Genomic DNA, 22,616 nt, shown 5'->3' on the forward strand with positions numbered 1-22,616 from the left:
ATGCACTACGCTTAAGGCTATAAAGAAACTTAGTTATAAGTATAAAAGTGACGAGGTTAGTCAATATAGAGATGTCTTAGAAAATGAATGAATAGTGTTATATGTGACCTAAAACTTGTTTTTACTCTGACCTATCAAAAAATTCTAAATATTAATAATGCCTTAGCAAGGTTTCAACTAACATTTTAAGCCAGTCTTATTTTATTCACCCTGACACTATTTGGACAGCATGAGACCTGTATTTTAATAAATGTCCATAGCCAGCTAAAAATGGCCATTACTGAAGAAAAGCTCTGCAGTTGAAAATGATCACCAAAAATGTTAATAAGTGTCAGGATATCTATGGACTTCTTATTAGCATGTTTGAATTTAGTCAGAAAACACTTTTTTATCTTCTGGGAAACCTTAGTTTCCAAGCGTTTAACACTTCTTAATGAAGTGCTAACAAGACATCTTTATGGGTAACAGCATAGCTCCAAATATGGCTTCTTACCAGAATCACCTGAGGCTTCTTTTTAAAAATCTAGATTTTAAGGCTTCTCTTGATTCAGGGGTTGAAATGGGCCTGGAAATCTGTATTCCTAATAAACTTCTGAAGTGATTTTTATTACCAGAGTGGGTAGAACCTGCTGCTTTTTTTTATTGCATTTTTAGGGAGCACTACACACTGGGAACCTGCTGCTTTTTAAGAACTCACAAGTCCTGTTATCCATTGCTGAGAGAAGGAAAATAACCCACCACTTTTTCAGCTCCCTGCTGTTTTGTCCGTTTCCAGTTCTCCCATTTCCCACCCCACTTCCTCCAACACACATCCAACTCGGTATTTCCCTCCATCATTTGCCTGACTCTTTTTGGAGCATGATTGCATACTCCTATTTATTAACATGCATTTTAATATATCTTGTGCCTTTTGTTGACCATTTGATATTGTTCTGGATTTTGTATACTCAACGGTTCTTATCATTAAAGAAAGAGTGTTTTTGTTTCTCTTAGTTTGGACTACATTTTGTTTTTCAGATAGCTTACAACAATCAGGAACTTAGAGCCAGAGAAGCCTTAGACTTCAGTAAACAGTTGGTATAATCCACAGTTTAAGCATCCATCTCTCTAGATCACAGCACTAGATTTAGACCTTTTGCTTTCAGTTGGAAATGTCACATCAAATCCAACATATTAAATAAATATATAACATATGTAGGCCACCTGGCCATTGTGTGTTTAACAGATATTAAAGTTTGGAGACAAATTTCATCTTACATTAGATGATCTCAGTCAACCACCGACAAAGACTGAAGTTCAAATTCTGATGGTGGATTTTTGTTTCCTTTATTCTTGGTCTTTGAATATTTTATGTAATTTCTTGGCTATTTTCTCCCTACGGTTTTTTCTTAAAAGAAAAATCATTGTCAACAGCTTAAGCAAAGCCCTACTGTAATCAAAGCAGTGTATGTTCATTGGATGAAGAAAAGTAGGAAGGCAGAATTTTAAAAGCAGCATTCTTTTCTTGGGGCTGAGTTTCTTTACCCACCTGCAAACTGAAAAGAACTAACTAGGTGTTAGGATTCTGTCATTGTTCACTAGATGATTTGTGTACATCAAGCTGAGGGTTTTTTTTTCAGTCTTCCAAAATTGCCTAATAACAACAAAAAATAATAATTTGATAGCAACGGATGTCTCTGAGTGGTAGGGATTATATTGTTATTTTTGTTGGTTTTGGTTGTGTTTTTCCTATTTTCCCACCTCTCTTCAATGATCATTTTAAACAATAAAATAGAAATACCAGTTGAAAGAAACATAAGAATGTTTCTGTAAATAAAACTGTCACTTTGAAAAATAAAAATCTGCTTAAACATTGAGTGAGATGTTTTTATTATGCTCTGGGTTTCTTGCTCTGTAATGAAAGAATGGTATGTGGTTACATACAATCATAAAACTCGAACTTTCTCCCACTACCACTGGCTGCTATAAGATTTCAACTGAAAAGACTTCTAGAAATGTCACAAAGCCCTGCTCCAATTCTCTGATGAATAATTTTATAGAATTTTAAAACTGTACACATATCCAAATATCATAGAGGGAAATATTAAAATTTAAAAAACCCATTGAAGAGGTATTGACAAAATATATGCCAGAGGCACAGGTTTCAGAAATTGTTATATTTAATATTTTTATTAATTAGGTAGAACATGACTAAAACAATATATTAATGACATTCATGAGTTTTGTTCCACTGGGAGATGTAGACACTAATGAATACTAAATTTATCCAGGAGATACAATAAATATAGCTTTAAACATGTTACTCATATGCTGTTGCTTTAAATGTCAGCTGTCTTGAGTCATCACCTCATCTTCCTTGTATTTGATAATGCCTTAAAATACAGCATTTAAGAAAGGCAACTTGACCAGATAAACACACTTCTAATTAAGTTCAAACCACAAGATAAAAGCTCAGTTTGTGTTATAATTTTGCTTTGTAAATTGCTTTCATTTTCAAATTTACTTGAAATATAAAAGAGAAATGGATATATTTTGAACTGTCTCCCTCTGGGCTTCTACAGGCGTCTTTGGGTCACTGCTGGGAGTCCCTGTCTCCATTCCCTGCCTCTGTATGTCCCAGATAGATCTATGATGTGTGACCTCTGCAGAAACATGGCCCGCTCCAGTTTCTGAACTAACCATTAAAAGAAAAGCAGAAAGAATATCAATCACTTCAGTCCCAATATCCAGAGGGCCCAGAACTAGGTCTTTTGAAACACAAAGTATTCTGTAACACTTGGATGAGTTGCAGGCACTTGAGTAGCTTCCACATTAACACAGTCCCTTGCCACTTCCACTATGGAAAGGCAGTTTCCACTATGGAAAAACTATAAGATATAATTTTTTCCTGCGTGGTTTTCAAAGATTCTCATTCTCCTCTAGGGCTGAAAACCTGCCCACACACATACCCTTCTTTTATTGGATCCCCCATAGTTTGGCTAGCACAAGTCTATTTGCCTGCTTGAAGGCTTGGGGGCTGAGAAGGTACAAATCTAATTTTGTTTCAGTAGCCCAAAGACAGTATCATTTTTGAGGGAAATCTAGGGTGACATATATTTAATATGACCCTTTGACTGTGTCTCTCAATGATCAGGCACTTCATTCAAGGCTTGAATGTGGTTGAACCCTGTTGACTCTAAAGTGAATTTTTAGAAAAACACCTAAAAAGACAATATTTCATGTCTCTTATTAAGGAGATGTTGTTGCACTTTGGATATCATCTTTATAGGCACTAAAGCAAGCATTTTGTTTTGAAAATGCCCCTGTTCTGTATTCTGGTTTTCTCTAAGGGCCACCACACACTTTCGCTGAAAACATTCAGAAAAACATAAGCTGAGGATTTGCCAGGACCATCCAGAAAGTGTTCTCTTTTGAAGCCTTAAGATCTAATGTGAAAAAAAAGGTAGGCATGGGGTGGGGCATAGTTTCCATGGTTAAATAGGTTTAGATTCACCAGGGTTGAAATAAAGGAGAAAATGCTAAGGGCAGCCAGAGAGAAAGGTCGGGTTACCCACAAAGGGAAGCCCATCAGACTCACAGCAGATCTTTCAGCAGAAACCCTACAAGCCAGAAAAGAGTGGGGGCCAATATTCAACATCTTTAAAGAAAAGAACTTGCAACCTAGAATTTCATATCCAGCCAAACTAAGCTTCATAAGTGAAGGAAAAATAAAATCCTTCACGAACAAGCAAGTACTCAGAGATTTTGTCACCACCAGGCCTGCTTTATAAGAGCTCCTGAAAGAGGCACTACACATAAAAAGGAACAACCAGTACCAGCCACTTCAAAAACATACCAAATGGTAAAGAGCATCAACAAAATAAAGAATCTGCATCAACTAATGGGCAAAACAGCCAGCTAGCATCAAAATGGCAGTATCAAATTCACACATAACAATATTAGCCATAAATGTAAATGGGCTAAATGCCCCAATCAAAAGACACAGACTGGCAAATTGGATAAAAAGCCAAAACCCATTGTGTGCTGTATCCCGAAAGCCCATCTCACATGCAAGGAAACACAAAGGCTCAAAATAAAGGGATGGAGAAAGATTTACCAAGCAAACAGAGAGCAAAAAAAAAGCAGGAGTTGCAACTCTCATCTCTGATAAAATAGACTTTAAAGCAACAAAGATCAATAGAAAACTCACCCTATTATATCGTTTTTGGCTTCCATATTGGCATATTGAGGGTCCCGGGAGTCAAAACAAGTCAAAACAAAATCAGAAACTAAAATCTATTCAACTTTGTTTAAGGCAGCTGACTCTAAAATGATTTCACATTTTTTATTAGTGCCTAATATTATTCTACAGGTAACATATTTTTGGAAATGCTGATGTAAACACTATTCTAGCACTGATTGGGGGGTATATTTGATTCCCAGGAACAATGTCTTAGCCAGAGATATTCATTGCCATCACTCCTTCCCTCATCCCCTGGCAGGTCTTCAAGCTTGCTTTTCTCAGAGTACCATGATTTCTTGATGTGTTTGAGCCTTCTGCATTAACTGGGAATAATATAACTACAGAAGAGAGAGACCTCAGTCCCTGCTATGACACCTGGAAGGCCTAAACAGGGTTTGTTTTCCTTTTATTTTTAGACTTAGTTTAGCTCTTGTTGCCCAGGCTGGAGTGCAATGGCTCAACCTCCACTCACTGCAATCTCTGCTTCCTGGGTTTGAGAGGTTCTCCTGCCTCAGCCTCCTGAGTAGCTGGGATTACAGGCGTCTGCCACCACACCAGCTAATTTTCTGTATTTTTAGTAGAGATGGGGTTTCACCATGTTGACCAGGCTGGTATCGAACTCCCCACCTCAGGTGATCCATGCCCCTTGGCCTCCCAAACTGATGGGATTACAGGTGGAGCCACTATGCCTGACTCAAGCAGAGTTTCAAGCTAAGATTTCTCAGGTAGGCTTGCCAGGCACACTGCATGTAGAAAACAGGTCCTGAATTTATTTGTCCTGTATTATTTTCTCCTCAGGGAATTCAAGGAGGTAAGGTCTTCTGTGTGAAGGATCCCAGTTCAACAAAAGGATACATTCCAGACTTTTACAGGAGTCAAGGTAAGACTCACAATGAGGGGTGAGGGGACCACCTACCCCAGAACAGAGGATGCCCTACAGAATCATGATCCTGTTACAACTCTGTTGGGACCCAGATAGGAGTGGCTATATGAGATATTATTTCACTTCCTCTTAGGGGGTCTCAGAGAAGTGATGGCCTGGATCTGAGGTGAGATAATCTCAAGTCAGAAGAGGGAGTATCCTGAGACCTACCCAGAGGCACAGTGAGGACCCTAAGTGAGGACTGAGGGGATCACCCACCATAATACAGAGGCATACTCATAGAATACACATCTGCCTGCCCTACTATGAGCCCTGGGTAGGTGGCTCTCTGGCTGTACTGTAAAGAGCCTTCTCTGTTCCTTCTTCAAGTGCTTACAGGACAGGACAGGAGATATGTGGGGCCCTAGTGCACTGTCGTTAGGAAAAGCCTGGTGTAAGTGGCCTTTGTCAGAGCCAACAATGTTGAGTTTATCAGCTGAAGCCACCCACATCTTCCTTCTCTTCCTTAGGTTATGATCCCACATTGTCATACTTCCTACTGGCATACCTGCCTACCATATCACCAAGAGACAGCATGCATCCATGCCACAAGTATCAGTGCTGTACATGTGAGCAATGTCTCCAGGCCCACAAGGTGATCCAAAGACAAAAGTGTCCAACCTCATCAAAGGTATCAGATGAGGACTCAGAGGTCAAGAAGAGGAGGAAAGTAAAAGAATCTTGTAGGCTTTACCAAACACTGGGAATTTTCCCAGTCACCCTCTATACTAGAACGTGGTTTTTCTGATTATTTCCATGGTGCTCAGTTATCAAATAAAAAAAACCGTTACAAAAGCAGACATGCTAAAAAATCTCATAAAAGAGTACAAGGAGATCCTCAGGAGAGCCTTTGAGTGTATGAAGCCTGTCTTTAGGGTTGAGGTAAAAGAAGTAGACCATTCTTACGCCCTTGTCAGAAAACTGGACCTCACCTTTGACGACAGGTTGAGTTATAAAAAGGGCATGTCCAAGACCAGCCTCCTGATAACTGTTCTAAGCCTGATATTTACAAAAGGCAATTGAATCAATGCGGAGATAATCTGGGAAGAGCTGAAAATAAAGGGTATATATTATGCGCAGAAGTACTTCATCTTTGGGGATCCCAGGAAGTTTATCACCAGAGATTTGATGCATGAAAGATACCTGGACTGCCAGCAGAAGTCCAGTAGTGATTCTTCCCACTATGAATTCCTATGGGGTCTGAGAACCACCCTGAAACCAGAAAGATGAGAGTCATAGAAATTTTGAGCCAAGGTTAATGATACTGTGAAAGGAAAATAAATCTTGGGACCCCAAACTCACTAAGCCAAAGGGAAATGCTGGGAACTGGGTCAATCAAACCTGCTTCCCATTTTGTTCCTAAATAAAATAACTAGAAAGATAAAAAGCTACATACCTCCCTCACAATTTGGCCACAGGGATATTCCTTGTGGGCCCTAAGATCTAAGATCTTTACCCTAAAACAGATCTGTTGAATTTCACTCTGGCAATGTAAATACGTAGCTTATCTTCATAGGTGTGGGAGAAAGGACAGAACTCAAAATCATCCCTCTACTAACCTGAGACAAATTCATATCTGATTGCTTCCTTTGTCCTATTTTTTATGTTATCTTATGTAAAAATGAAGATTCACTGAGCCAGATGAAGGCATAAGTGACTATTTCCTCTACCCACCCTCTCACATGAAAATTGTGTATTCAGTGAAACGCTGATCAAAGACTCAAAAGGATGCCACCTTTTGTTTGTCTTTTATCTACCAACACATTTAAAAATATTTCTTCCTCTTCCCCCAATATCCCCCACCTTTTCCTCTTTAAATACTGAAGCCCTAAAAATCTTTTTTGGAGACAGGCATATAGATCTGTCTCCTGGGCATGCATCCTTTGGCAAATAAACCTCCTTAAATTATTGATACATGCTTCAGTCATTGTCATTGATTGAGAATATTATCCCAGTGCCTTGCCATCCAGGTATCAAGAAACTTTGAGAGAAGAAAACAAAGCTCAAGCCAGAGTTGAAGCCAGGGATGGCACTACTGCCACAGCCAAGGAACATTCCAGGGCTATGTTCAGCAGCTTCTCCCATGCCTAGTAAAGACTAAAGCAAATTTTTGACTTTGTGTTTGAAGTGAGCAATGAGTGTTCTCAGTAGTAGAGGGATAGGATAAGGAAACAGGGTACAGAATGAATATCATCTTTGTCTTCTTGCTTTTATGGGTAACTTGTAGATTTGTTTATGTATTGGTATTCTTCAAAAGTTGTTCTTTATAATAGATGATGTATTTAATATATGAATCTAAAATTTTGAATAGCACAGGCCACACATTTATCGTTGTTTATCAGTTTCAAGAATGAGAGTTTTGGCACTGCATGTTCTCACTCACAAGTGGGAGTTGAACAATGAGAACACATGGACACAGGGAGAGGAACATCACACACCGGGGACTGTTGGGGGTGGGGGTCAAGGGGAGGGAGAGCAGTAGGACAAATACCTAATGCGTGCAGGGCTTAAAACCTAGATGACGAGTTGATAGATGCAGCAAACCACCATGGCACATGTACACCTATGTAACAAACCTGCACGTTCTGTACATGTATCCAAGAATTTAAAGTAAAATAAAAAAATAAAAACATGAGAGTTTTTAATAAAAAACAAAAAGTGAAAATCCTTGATTTTTCCCCCTGTGATCCACACAAAATAACATAGCATCAGAAAATATATTTTCTTGGAAATGTGCAATAACTCCACATTCAAATAGTTCAAATCATGAAATAGAGAAAAAAATAAAAAGGTGAGATGTGTTCAATTCTTGATTTGTCTTATTACTCTTAGTCTTTCTTTTTATAAAATTAAAAGAGATATGGCTAGATTTGTTTGGCTTTTTCAAAAATTCAAGACAAATGAAATTGCACTCATTTAGTCCCCTTGCTCATTGGCTCTTTTATTCCCTAAATATTAATCAATTCTCTGCTCTTTGAAAGACTCTGTGTTAGTATTGGAGATGATAAGAAATAAGAAAGAAAGTTTTACCCACTGTCCAAAGAAGTTTAGTCGTTAGTAGCAGCTATCATACAAATATATAGTGAAAGTATCTCTCAGACCCAAAGGACAAGGTTAAAAAAGAGGGAGGCAGGTAAGAAAGAGGGAAGGGTTCCAGATGAGTGTGTGAAGTGTAAATGCTCTGAGAAAAGGAAAGTTAGGGCCTTGGGAAGCTGCAGTCTTTCACTGGGAGGTAATTTTAAGTGAGGCTACCTGCTGGGTTGGAGGAGGCTGTGGGAGTGGAGAGCAGGGCAAGACCCTCCGATGGTGAGCTTCAGAGTTGAGAGACTAAGCCTGTAATGGAAAAGTGTTCTTAACTTTGGTATTTGGAGAAAACTGGAGAGAAGCTCCACTAGGGGCAGCATTGGAAAGTGTCCTGTGCTCTTATCTCAGTGCAGAAGAATACTGTGCAGAAACTAGCTGCTTTATAGACATTATATCCAGTGAGCTTCTGAGAAATACGGGTGATACTCTCTTAAGATGAACTGCTTTGGGAAGCCGAGGCGGGTGGATCACGAGGTCAAGAGATTGAGACCATCCTGGTCAACATGGTGAAACCCCGTCTCTACTAAAAAAACAAAAAATTAGCTGGGCACGGTGGCGCATGCCTGTAATCCCAGCTACTCAGGAGGCTGAGACGGGAGAATTGCCTGAACCCAGGATGCGGAGGTTGCGGTGAGCCGAGATCGCGTCATTGCACTCCAGTCTTGGTAACAAGAGCGAAACTCCGTCTCAAAAAAAAAAAAAAAAAAAAAAAAAAAAATCAACTGATAAGAAGCCGCTGAGTAGTCTGTACTGAGCTGGGAGAGTTAGAGTTAATTCCATTAAAAGAAGCATTCAAATTAGGCTATCATGTACATAATTTGGCAAAATCCAGCAAGTTCTAGGTTTTTGGTGCTTGTTAAACTAATGATAATAAAGGTGATTTAGATGGAAGTGACACTGGGAGGGAAGAAAGTTGTTAGTGCTTCACACAAATGTTAGGAGCATTGTGTTACACCTAACTGGAGAAGTCTACCTCACATTCAATAATTCATCATTTAAAGGGGAAATATTATTTAATTTTTCTTGCTAATCTGCATTTTGGATCATTGGGTTTTCTTTGTTCGAGAATGCTGCGTATTATCTGACATCTGTTGGATTAAGAAAAAGCAATCCCAGTGGGGTGGGTGGTATCATCAAAGCTCAAGTTAATCATAGGTAAAAACTGCCATGCTGAAATCTCAATACTGGCTAAGTACTGTACCAGGTGCTTTACATACATGTGGTTTACATTTCACTAATTCCACAAGGAAGGGTTTATCAAACCTATTTCACAGATGCAGAGCCTGAGGCTCACAGAGTTTAGTAATGTGCCTGAGTTCACATAGCTGGTAAGTGGCAGGGCAGAAACCAGACCCCCAGTCTGGATTAATCTAGATCCCACACTGTTCCAGTCTTCCCACTCTGAGGCTAGCTTTGTGTTGTTTCATTCATTTTTTTTTCTCTTTATTTGAAAAATGTATCTCAGGCAATAAAAAGAAGGAGTTTCTGCCCATACTATTGGGTCAAATACATTCCCAGACCAATACGGATGTCAAAATAAATGAGAGGCATAAAGAAACAAAAGAAAAATAGTAGCTGGTGTCAATATGTTCATCAGCACATGCAATATCAAGTAATCTCAAAAGATCAGAAGCTCCCAAAATCATCCTGGACAGTCCCTTCCCTGTAGAAAATAAATCTGTCAGAAGAGAATTTACATGAGAATCTAACTCTGGAATGATGGAAAAGATCAGTATGTTTTTTCTCTAACAGAACACTACCTGTCCTGGGGCTTCTGCCTTGTGTTTCAGATTCCCCATCTCATATCACTCCTGGAACACAGCTCCTTCTCTGCAAGGTTTGCAGTAGAAAAACTGGTCATGTTTGCAGGGACGTGGCATTTCCCAGAAAGCCTTTAATCCAAGATGATCCCAAGTTCAGAGGACATGGGAAACCAATATCCCAGAATATATGAGGTTGTACATACAATGGCTCACATCTGCTCTCAAACCTAGAAAGCTCCAGACAGAACTGTGAGGCTGAGCATCCCCTCATTTAATCTTCAGACCTCTCATGGACATGGCCTAAGAAGGTCCACTTTATGTCAGAAGATGGAATTCAGTCTCTGATAGATATGAATGTGAGGACCCTGAATCAAGATGATGGAAGGACCCAGCCAGTACCATGGGGTCCCACAAAGTCCAGCTCAGGCTGTCAGCCCTTCAAGGTCCAGAACAGCCCTAGCTAAAAGTAGCTCACCACAACTTCCAGTTCAGAGGTCCCCAGAAGGTGAGTACCTTGATCTGACAGGAGCAACCTCAGATCAGTAGAGGATGGCGTGCCCCAAGACTGGTCAGGTGTCACGGTGAGGACCCTGAAAAGGAGTAAGAGAACTGTTACAGGACCAACAGGTTTGTGTGCCAGCTGCACATGAACAGACCCACTATAATAAAACAGCAGAGTTTTCAGCAGAGAAAGAGTTTAATGATCGCTGGTTGCCAAGTGAGATGAGCAGAGACTCTCAAATTCATCTCAGGGAGTTCTGGGCTGGGATTTGCAAGGAGATCATGGAGGGTGAGGGGCTGGGGAATTTAGGTTGTTGATTTGTTGGGGTAAAGGGGATGAAATCATCACAATGTGGAAATTGCACTTTTTTTAGTGAGTCAGCTTCTTATGGGGTCCTTCAGACCAGCTAATGTCAGTAGGGTTCTTTAGAGCAGCTGGAATCAGTGGGGTCCTTCAAAACAGCTGAGTCATTAGATTCATCAGTATACAGGACCTAAAGGAATATCTCAACAACAACAAAAAATGTTTCAATATGTTCAAATTGTTATCTATAGAACAATTAAGGGGAACTATAATCTAGTAAAAAGATCTACATGATTCTGGGATAACAAGCACCAAACAACTATGAGGAAGCAGGTTAGAGAGCAAGCTGACTTCATGATTAATGCTGAATGTTCTGCAAGCTTGGTTTATCTTCATTTATCTTCCTTCCTTCTTCCCTGATTAATTTTATACAGTTCATAGAGGCAGTTTGAAAACCACCACCCCAGAACAGAGGAGCCTACACATTCCCCCAATGCTGTCACCCTTGGGATGCCCAGAAGAGAATTATGAGGTGGAGAAATCCCATCAATATGCCTGGTGTGTTTCACAGAGGTGAAGACCTTGGACTAGAGACATAACCCAGGCCCTAACAGGAGTCAAGGTGAGGATCCTAAGTGTTATAAGGGGACCCCCACCACAACACCAGCAGAAGGGGGCAAATAGAGCCCCTCGCCATTCTTAGCACCGCTGAGAGGCCCCAGAATAACTTTCTCTGAGTCCTCCTCATTCCACCTGCATAGTCTCGGGGAAGGAAGGGACTTGTCTTTAGAGGGTGATCCCAGTTGTGCAGAGAGAGAGTCTTGGCTTTCACAGTAATCACGGTGAGGATTCTGACTGTGGATGAGAAGACCTCTCCCCAAAAGAGGCATATTAACAAAGCCCCGCCACTGCTGTCAGGCCTGTGTGGCACTCTCATATTTCCACTGTGGGCCTGAGGGAGATGGGGTATTGTTTGGAGGCTGGCGGATTTGGGTCAGCAGGTGGGAGTGGTCCCAGGCTGCTAGATACTAAGGTGAGTACCTCTAGTGGGGGATGGGGACCGGTTGCTAGAACAGTGATGTACTGCAGCGTCCTGCCCCTGCCATTATCCCTCAGAGGTTCCGGGCTGCTGGACGTGGCTCATCCTGACTTTTGCTTTGAAGGGAGGTCCCGAGCGGATGTGACTCATCCTGACTTCCGCTTTGAGGGGAGGAGCCGAGCGAGCATAACGCGTGCAGCTTCTGGCTGGCGGATTTGAGTTCGCAGGAGGAGTCGTCCCAGGCTGCTAGATACTAAGGTGAGGACTCTAGTGGGGACACAGGGACCAGCGAAGCTAGAACGTGACGTCCCTTCCGTAGTGTCCTGTCCCTTCTGTCAACCCCCAGAGGCCCTGGCCTACCAGATATGGCTCATCCTTACTTCCGCTTTGAAGGCAAGGCCCCAGCGAGTATAAGGGGTGCAGCTTCCAGTCTGCCGAGGGTGAATTCTCAGGTCTGGTCAGGAGCCAAGGTGAATACCCTGAGTATAAATTGAAGACACCACCCCTACCCATAAAATGCAGGGCCCCGGCCGGACGCGGTGGCTCACGCCTGTAATCCCAGCACTTTGGGAGACCAAGGCGGGTGGATCACGAGGTCAAGATATCAAGACCATCTTGGTCAACATGGTGAAACCCCGTCTCTATTAAAAATACAAAAAATTAGCTGGGCGCGGTGGCGCATGCCTGTAATCCCAGTTACTCAGGAGGCTGAGACAGGAGAATAGCTTGAACCCAGGAGGTGGAGGTTGTGGTGAGCCGAGATAGCGCCATTGCACTCCAGCCTGGGTAACAAGAGCAAAACTCCGTCTCAAAAAAAAAAAAAAGAAAGAAAACAGGGCCCGACCACGTTCCACTTCTGCATTTGGTCCTGGGAGGCTCTGATAAAGCTATCCGGCAGAGTTCACCTGGAAAGTTGGGCACTGGGGGAGGCTGTTACCAGGGAAGGAGGCTTGGACTTAGGGAATAGGCCTGATTCTGCAGATAGGGTAGGTGTAGGTTTTAACTGAAGTCAATTTGAGGGGCTTAAATTTGTATTGAAGAGAACATCTCCTACTCTTAACAAAGAAGGCCTCACTAAGTTTCAGCCTTGCAGATGGCTCTGGGAGGCCCCAGAAAAGCTGTGCCTAGAAAGTCTCAGGGAGGGGAGGGCCTTGAACCTAGGGAACAGTCCTGCTTCTGCTCATATGGCATAAACCCTAAAACCTAACTGGGGTTAAGGTGAGGACTCTGAATATTAATGAGTGGATCTCTACCCAAAAGAGGGATCATGCTGAGCAGTTCCCAGGCCAAGGTGAAACTGGGCTTTAGACGGTCCCAGGCCAAGGTAACAAATGTGGAGCAACCTGACTTTCCCTCCAGGGACTAAAGAAGTTGAGGGCTGCACCCAAGACCCACATCTGCTGTCAGCAATAGGAGCATCAGGGCAAAGCTGGCATCCTGAGATGCCCTCTCGTTTCCTCTGGAGGTAGTCTCAGGAAGGCGAGGGCCTTGGTGTAATGGGGTAGGTCTAATTCAATAGAGAGACCCAGTCCCTACCAGGAATCAAGGATGTGACACTGAGTGATGAGGAGGGGACTCCAACCAGAAAGAAGGGCCACATAGAACCCCACCCTTCTCAGATTAGGGAGACCTAAGCATGTTAGCATGTTGAGTTGCACTCACCCTTCCCAGGACATCTTAGAGAAGTGAGGGACCCCATTAAAGAGGGCAGTCTTGGGTCAGCAGAGGGAGGATTTCCAGGTTGTGCCAGATGTCATGGTAAGAACTGTGACTGCAGCGAGCTCCCACCCCATATTAGTGGGAGCCACACAATCCTCAGTACTGTCAGCTCTGAGAGACCCCAGGCAGAAATGTCATGCCGAGGTACCCATCAGTTCCCACTCAAGGGTAATAGGGAAACGAGGGTTTTGGTCTGAGGGTGGTGATCTCTTGTTAACAAAAGTAATGTATTAATTAGTTCATTCTGGCATTGCTATAAATACCCAAGACTGGGTAATTGATAAGAAAAAGGTTTAATTGGCTCACAGTTCTGAAAGCTATACAGGAAACATGATGCTGGCATCTGCTCAGCTTCTGGGAGCAGAGCTCAGGAAATTTACAATCGTTGGCAGAAGGTGAAGGGAAGCAGGCATGTCACATGGCCAGAGCAGGATCAAGAGACATGGAGAAGTGCTACACACTTTTGAATGACCAGATCTCATGATAACTCACCATTAAGAGGAATGGTGCTAAACCATTCGTGAGAAACCTGCCCTCATGATCCAGTCACTTCCCACCAGGCCCCACCTCCAACACTGAGGATTACAATTCAGCATGAGATTTGGTGAGGATACACAGATCCAAGCCATATCATGGAAGAATCTTAGACCCTCTCATGAGTCACAGTTAGAGGCTGAGTTGGGACTGTATGCAGGACCATGTATTGCAAGGGCAGTTATCTGCCTGCCACAGCTTTTACTTTTGAAAAGACCACATTTGGCCAGATAAGGCAACCCTCACTGCCTCTTACATAGGCCTCAGTTCAATAAAAGGGAGAGCTCCCCTACCAGGGGTCAAGTGGAGGAATCTGAGTGAGAATTCAAGGGACCATCAAACCCTTAACAGTGGAGATATCAAAGAATCCAGTTCAACACTTTATTTTCAGCCCTAGAAAGCTAGGAAAAGGGTTATCAGGTTTAGTGTCCTCATCCTTTTTTTTTTGAGACGGAGTGCCATTCTGTCACCCAGACTGCTGGAGTGCAGCGGCATGATCTCAGCTAACTGCAACCTCTGACTCACGGGTTCAAGTGATATTCTTGCCTCAGCCTCCCTAAGTAGCTGGGACTACAGGCACCCACCACCACACCTAGCTAATTTTTGTATTTTTAGTAGAGATAGAGTTTCACTATGTTGGCCAGGCTGGTCTCGAACTCCTGACCCACATGATCTGCCTGCTTTGGCCTCCCAAACTGCTGGGATTACAAGTGTGAGCCACCATGCCTGGCCTCCCTCCCTTTCTTATGTAAGACCTAAGAGAGGTGAGATTCTTAGTCTGAAGGTGTAGCCACCAGTCAGCAGAAGGGGGTTGGTGCCAAGCCCTACGTGAAGCCAAGGTGGGGACCTTGAATGAGAGCTGAAGATTCTAATGACTTCAAGACATCAAAGACCCCACTGAGCTCTCAGCACTGAGTGTCACTTGTAAGAGTAGTGGATTGAGGCACTCCTTCAGTTCCTTCCCGTGGGTCCCAGGGAGCTTTGAGTTATCAAATTTAGAATAGCGGAAGGGAGTGGCTGAGACCCTGCCCAGAATTAATATGATAATCCTAAAAGTGAACTGATAAAACCCAAAACGCCAGAAGACAGGAAGTCCCACTGCCAGTACCTCCTGTCACGATAGTAAGCCCAAGGCAGGGCTGATAGAATGCAGCCTCACTATAGAGGTTCTATACTTTTTCTTTGGTCTCTTAGGGGAGAGGCTGACCAGGACAACAGGAGCCCTGTGGCTTTCTGGAACAGTACCTTCAGGGAAAATTGCAAAGGCAGGCTTCCTTCAGTAAAGCCAAGGTGGTGCCTTCCTGCTGAAGGTGCTCACAGATCTCATTCCCCGATTGCCAGGTATACTAACCACCTATTTTCCTGCCCACATTTCTTGGTGTAGCCAGCCGTCATGCCTCGTGGTCAGAAAAGCAAGCTCCGTGCCCGTGAGAAACGCCACAAGGCCCGAGCCGAGACCCAAGATCTCAATGTCCTTCAGGTCCCTGAAGCAGAGGAAGAAGAGGCCCCTTGTTGTTCCTCTTCTGTTTCTGAGGGTGCTGCTTCAAGCTCCCCTGCTGCTGGCATACCCCAGAATCCTCAGAAAGCACCCCCCAGCACCGCTGCTGCTGCTGCTGTAGGTGTTTTACCCACAAAATCTAAAAAAGGTGCCAAGAGCCAAAGAAGAGAAAAAGCAAGTTCCTCCCAGGCCTCAACATCCACTGAGAGCTCAAGCAAAGTGCTTCTACCCAAGAAGACAGGGCTGTTAGTGCACTTTCTGCTGTGCAAGTCTAAAATGAAAGAGTCTGTTACAAAGGGAGAAATGCTCAAAATTGTTGGCAAAAGGTTCAGGGAGCACTTCCCTGAGATCCTCGAGAAAGCCTCAGAGCACCTAAATCTTGTCTTTGGCCTCAAGCTGAAGAAAGTCAACCCCAGAGGCCACACTTACACCTTTGACAACAAGGTAAACCCCACTAATGAAGAATGTCTGCTCCGTAACTGGGGCTTTCCCGGGAACCGGCTTCTGATGGCTCTCCTGGGTGTGATCTTCTTAAGTGGCAACTCTGCCACTGAGGAAGATATCTGGGAATTCCTGAATATGTTGGGAGTCTATGATGGAAAGGAGCACCCAATCTATGGGGAACCCCGGAAGTTCGTCACCCAAGATCTGGTGCAGGAGGGATATCTGGAGTACAAGCAGGTGCCCAACAGTGATCCCCCAAGCTATCAATTCCTGTGGGGTCCAAGAGCCTATGCTGAAACCAGCAAGATGAAAGTCCTTGAGTTTTTGGCCAAGATGAATGGTATCACCCCCCGTGCCTTCCCATTCCTTTATGCAGAGGCTTTGAAAGATGAAGAGAAAGCTGGAGTCTGAGCCAGAGTTGTGGCCAGGCCTTGCACTACTGCCATGGCCAGTCATTCTCCCAGAGCCAAGTTTACCTGCTGTTCTCACCCCCAATGTGACCTTAGGCAGATTATTTACTTTGCAATTGAAAAGGCCTGTTAATCTTTGTTCTTGTTTTGCATGAATAACTTGTTGACTTTTTAAAAATCTTTTTCCTCTAGTGTTTCTTTGAACAGAAGGTTTTAGATTCAGAATATAAATATACAAATGATATGGATCATTTTGTTGTTGCTGTTCTTCAGGGATAGTAGAAAGTGTTTTGTTTTCTGAGTGAAACAAATTATTAATAGAAATCCTTAAATCACTTTTATAATCCAGGATAAGAAAATGTGCCATTGCAATAGAAATATCTTTGAAAATGTGAAAGACCCCATAGTGAAATAGTTGGGATCAGAAGCCAGAGGGGTAAAGATGGTCAATTCCTGGTTTACTTTACTTCATCTATTCCTTCTTTACATAAAGATACGTATGTTTTAAAAGTTCCATACCTGGATTTGTTTATGTCATTCAAGAATGTGTGAGAAATTAAATCATAAGTAATTAATTCTCTTGTTTATGGCTTTTACTTTACCCAAACACGCATTGAGCATCTGCTGTTTAGGAATTTTCATGCTTGTACTGGGAATGTTTATTCAAAGAAGATGCAGCTTGTGCTCATGCAGTTGTAGGTTCTAGGAGAAGCTGTATTCATGGAAGAAGCTGAGATACTTCATAAAAAATAAAAGACAAGATAAAGAGGTAATGAAAGGAATAGTTTTCACTGCTAAGCAGCATTTTGGCCGAATGTGATTTTTCAGTCTTAGATTGTTGCATATTCTCTGAGACATCCTGGATTTTTTTAAAAAATCTGTTGGTAATGTCTCTGATCAAAACCATCTTAGTGGAATACGATGCAGTCATAAAAAACGATGAGCTCATGTCCTTTGTAGAGACATGGATGAATCTGGAAACCATCATTCTCAGCAAACTGACACAAGAACAGAAAATCAAACACCGCATGTTCTCACTTATAGGTGGGTGTTGAACAATGAGAACACATGGACACAGGGAGGGTAGCATCACACACTGGGGTCTGTTGGGGGGAGCCTAAGGATGGGACAGCAGGGTGTAGGGAGGTTGGGGAGGGATAACATGGGGAGAAATGCCAGATATAGCTGACGGGGGGATGGAGGCAGCAAACCACCTTGCCATGTATGTACCTATGCAACAATCATACATGATCTGCACATGTACCCCAGAACTTAAAGTACAAAAATAAAAAAGCCATCATAGTAATAATTGCTACTTCCTGATGTCTCCATATGAGACAGGCACATTTGCTTACATTATATATATTCCACTAGTCCTACGAGATGGAGCTTATCAAACCCACTTTACAGTAAAGAGTATGAGGCTCACTTAGTTTGGTAATTTGCTACACTTTAAAGGGCCAGCAGTGAGAGGGTTAGGATTAGCCCCCTGATCTGAATTACCCTAGACCCCACACTGTTCCACCCCTCTCAGCCTGAGGCACCTTGAAAAAATATTTTAGTTTTCCTCTCACTATTGCAGAATGTGTTTTAGGTAATGAAAAGAATAACATTTTACCCTAACTAGTAAACTGGAATGCATAGCCACAGCAACAATAATGCAAAAAAAAAAAAAAAAAAAAAAAAAAAAAAAAAAAAACTGAGGTATAAATAAGTGAAAGAGACAATTTCAATGACAGCATGATTATCTACATTTGCAGTGTTAGATGACCTCAAAAGATCAGGGGTTCCCCAAATCATCCTGAACAATCTCTTTCCTGTAGAAAGTAAATCTATCAGAACAGAAATTACATGAGAATGTCTGGCTGGCTGAGAAAGAGAAGAAATATATCAATGTGTCTTTTCTCTGGAAGCCCACCTCTGATCCTCGGTCCTCTGTTTTGTGCTACAGCTTTGCCATATCACACCACCCCTAGGACAGGGACCCATTCTCTGCAATGTTTGCAGAGAGGAAATTGTTCTAGAATTTGCAGAGATGTGGCATTTCACAGGAAGCATTTAATCCAAGAGACAGAGCCAAGATGCGGACTGGGGAGAACAACATGCCAGAACATCAGGCAGGGGTATCACATAGAGAGACCATTCCCTTCTGCTCTCATACACAGTCCTATACTGAACTGTCAGTATGAGCATCCCCTCACACATTCTTCAGGCATCTGAGGGACATAAGAGCCCTAAGGTCAGCATCCTTAAGTCACTAGAGAAAGGAATCCCAGCTTCTTATAGGAATTAATGTAATAAACCTAAATGAGGATGATGGAAGGACCCAGGGGGCCTGTGCAGTTAGTATCCAATTGTTAGTCTTGTGAAGTCCAGAACTGTCCTGGCAGGCACTGACTTCCAATTCAGGTCCCAGCAAGGTGAGGACTTTGGTCTGAATGCCATGGCCTCAGGTCAGCAGGGAATGGAGTCCCAGGAAGGATGCGGAGCCTAGGTGAAGGCCGGGCACGTGGATATGGGGACCACCCAAACCATAACTGGCAGGGCTGCCTCTAGTCATTCCTTTGCTATTAGCCCTAGGAGGCCCAGGGAAGAGCTGGCAGGCCTAAGTGCCCTTGACTTCCTGGAGGATCTTGAAGAGATGAGAGACTTGATTTACACACTGGCCTCCCAGTTAAGCAGAGAGTAGAATCCCAGGCCGTGATAGGTGTTAAGGTAAAAATCTCAAATGAGGAAAGAGGCAACTGCCAGAGAGTTGAAGAGAAAAGAAAAATATCCTTAGAAAGTTATGCCAGGCCAGGCACAGTGGCTCACGCCTGTAATCCCAGCGCTTTGGGAGGCCAAGGTGGGTGATGGATCACTTGAGGTCAGGAGTTCAAGACCAGCCTGGCCAACATGGGAGAAACCTACCTCTACTTAAAAAATACAAAAATTAGCTGGGCATGGTGGCAGGCACCTGTAATGCCAGCTACTTGGGAGGCTAAGGTAGGAAGAATTGATTGATCCTGTGAGGCAAAGCTTGAAGTGAGCTGAGATTGCACCACTGTACTCCAGCCTGGACAACAGAGCAAGACTCCATTTCAAAGAAAGTTATGCCCTGGGAAGGCCATAAGCATAGCTCTTTCAGGCTGAGGATACCCCACATTTGCTGAGGAGGGAGAGTGGTCTCAGGGACATGAAGTCCTTGGACTAATAGGGGAGGCCCCATTCAGTAGAAGGAGGACAATGAGGGGACTCCTCCCATAAAGAAGAAGGTCACGTAGAACCTTGTCCCTATTGTCAGACCTGAGACCTGTACGTGACATGATGTATCATACTCACTTCTTCCCAGGTGATCTCACAGAGGTGAAAAATATTAACAAAGGGGCAAGCCTCAGGTCAGCAGAGAGGTTTTTGGTTGTTGCAGAATTCAATGTGAGGACCCTGAAGACAGGTGAACACCTCCCCCATAACAGTGGGGCAACACAGATTTCTTCCACTACTCTTAGCCCAGGGATAACATGAACAGTTATGGCAATATGAAGCAAATTTTACTTCTTTTTAGGGTGTAAAAGGGAATTGGTCTTCAATTTCCTTCATATGGGAAGATAGGCCTCAAGTCAAGACAGGGAGGATTTGCCCAGGGTGTGACAGGAATAAGGATAAGGACACTGAACAGAGTATGGGACCACAGACCCCATATCAGTAGGAGCCACACAGAATCCTCCCTACTGTCAGCCCTCAGAGACCCCAAGCAGAAATGTCAGGTGGAGGTACCCATCAGGTCCTACTCAGGGGTAACAATGGAAGTGAGGGTCTTGATCTTAAGGTGGTAGTCTCACATCAACAGAAAAAGAAATCTTAGGCCTGTCCAGAAGTTCAAAATGTAGGACCCTGAGTTGGGACGTTGCATGGAGCGACCCATCATAGGGCCTTGAACTGCCTGCCACAGGTTTCATTCTTGTAAGACCATTGGCAGGTATGTAGCCAGATGAAGCCCTTGCTGTCTCTTGTATCTCAGGAAAGTGTGGGCCTCACTATGAAGAGATGTCGCCAGGTCAAGAAGAAAGGGATCCCCAGGCACTGCCAGGAGTGAAATCAGGGAATCTGAGTGGAGACTGAGGGGACAACATAGCCTTGAATAGATGGAACAACAAAGTGACATGCCCTACCCTTTGATATCAGCCTTAGAAGACTCAGAGCAGGGCTGTGAGGGGAGGCAGCCCATCACTTTTTTATATAAGGTCTAGGGGAGGGGAAATATTTGGTCTGAAATTTCAGCTACCAGTCAGCAGAAGAGATCCAATACATGCCAATCAATGTGCCAAGTGCTTTCCATTCATTATCTACATCCTGCCAGTTCTACCAGACAGGGCTTAGCAAACCCATTTCGTAGATGCAGAACCTGAGGCTCATAGGATTTAGTAATGTGCCTAAGTTCACGTTGCTAGTAATGACAGGACTGGGACTAGGACCCTGGTCTGAGTTAGTCAAAAACCCACACTGGGCCACTCCTAAGGATGACCTTGTCTCTTAATTGACTTTTCCTCTCATCACTGCAAAATGTATCATAAGCCATAAAAAGAAAGACTGTAATAGTCCAAAGTATTGGACTATAATATACAGGCAGAACAATAAAAATATCAAAATAAATGGGAGGTTTGAGTAAGGAAAACAAGATAATATTTTGATGACAGAATTACATACATATGTGATGTCTAATAAATTCAAAAGCTGAGGAGTACAGAAAAATAATCTGACTCAGCCACTTCCTTATAAAAAGTAAATGTATCAGGAGAGAAGTTACCTGAGATCCTAAATCTGCCTGGGCAAGAACAGGAGATCAGCATTTGTTTTTTTCTCTTACAGCCTACCACCTATCCTGGGCCCTTGCCTTGTGCTGTAGATTTCCCATGTTACATCAGTCCTAGGGCAGGGGCCTGTTCTTTGAAGGGTTTGCAGAGAAGGCACTACTCAACAGTTTGCAGAGATGTGGCGTTTCCCAGGAAGCCTTTAATCCCACTGGCAAGAGCCTGTATGAGGACATACATAAATCAGGACTGGTAAAACAACACTGCAGAATATTGGTTATTTCAAAAAGACTAGCCCCTGCCTGCTTTCAGTCCTAGGGGGTCCCAGGCAGAACTGTCAGGCTGAACAGCCTCTCATTTAGTTTTCACAGTTGTCAGGAACTTTAGAGCTTTGGCCTAAGGAGGGCAAGCTCAGGTCAGGAGAGAGATAAGGCCCAAGATCTGTTAGATACAAATGCCAGATCCCTTAAAAGGAATTAAGAAAGCACTCACCCAGAACACTGGGGTGCCGAAGAGTTCAGGCCCTGCTGTCGACCCTTGGAGGTCCTGAATTCCATGGCTGGATGAAATATAGAATGGCCTTGAAAGATGAGGCAGAGAGAGCCTGAGCCAGAGCTGCAGCCAGGGCTGGTGTTACTGCCATGACCAGGGCACATACCAGAACCACGTCCAGTGCTCCTCCTACATCTATTGAGATCTGAGACAGATTCTTCATTTTGTAATTAGGAGAAATAACCTAATGTAGATGACGGGTTGATAGGTGCAGCAAGCCACCATGGCATATGTATACCTATGTAACAAAACTGCATGTTCTGCACATGTATCTCAGAACTTAAAGTGTAATTTAAAAAAGAAAAGAAAAGAAAAGTCAACATTTTAAGTAGTGGAGAGCCAATTTGGACCTAGGGCAAACACATTGTATGTCTTCCTTTTGTTTTTGCTCTACTTGAATAACTAGAAATGTATCTTTTTTTTTTAATTTTTGGTACTTTTAAAATGTATTCCTTCTAATAGAAGATTTATTTAGCTCAGTATCGGTGTTAATGAATAACATGGATAAATATGTATTTCCATTTTCCATATATAAATGTAAAAGTGCTGGTATTTTTATCAACAAATTGAAAATCCTTAGATTTCTCTTTGCGGTCCAGAACAAGATAACATGTCCTATGAATAAGGACTTTTTTATTGTATAAATTTAAGTTGTACAATAGGATGTGTTGATATACAAAATGGCCATGCACCTCATGGTGATGTTTCAGTCAGGACCACATATATGATGGTGGTCTTATAAGATTATAATGGAGTTTAAAAACTGCATTACATACATGTGCATGGTGATGCTGGTGAAAAACCTACTGCACTACCCGGCCTGTAAAATGTAGC

At 42.9% G+C, this 22,616-nt stretch overlaps 1 protein-coding gene across 1 annotated transcript; it reads left to right on the forward strand.

Moving 5' to 3' along the window:
- The first annotated feature begins 11,995 nt into the window (after positions 1-11,995).
- Positions 11,996-17,015, forward strand: MAGEB2 (MAGE family member B2). Its single transcript, XM_002762748.6, has 2 exons — positions 11,996-12,093; positions 15,473-17,015. The coding sequence occupies exon 2, from the start codon at positions 15,482-15,484 to the stop codon at positions 16,439-16,441; it is 960 nt and encodes a 319-aa protein (XP_002762794.1). The 5' UTR covers positions 11,996-12,093; positions 15,473-15,481; the 3' UTR covers positions 16,442-17,015.
- The last annotated feature ends 5,601 nt before the right edge of the window (positions 17,016-22,616 follow it).

The sequence above is a fragment of the Callithrix jacchus genome, chromosome X, assembly GCF_049354715.1.
Source record: "Callithrix jacchus isolate 240 chromosome X, calJac240_pri, whole genome shotgun sequence".
NCBI lineage: Eukaryota > Metazoa > Chordata > Mammalia > Primates > Cebidae > Callithrix > Callithrix jacchus.

Coding starts and splice junctions, on each gene's coding strand:
- MAGEB2 (XM_002762748.6), top strand. CDS start 15,482: ATGCCTCGTGGTCAGAAAAGCAAGCTCCGTGCCCGTGAGAAACGCCAC.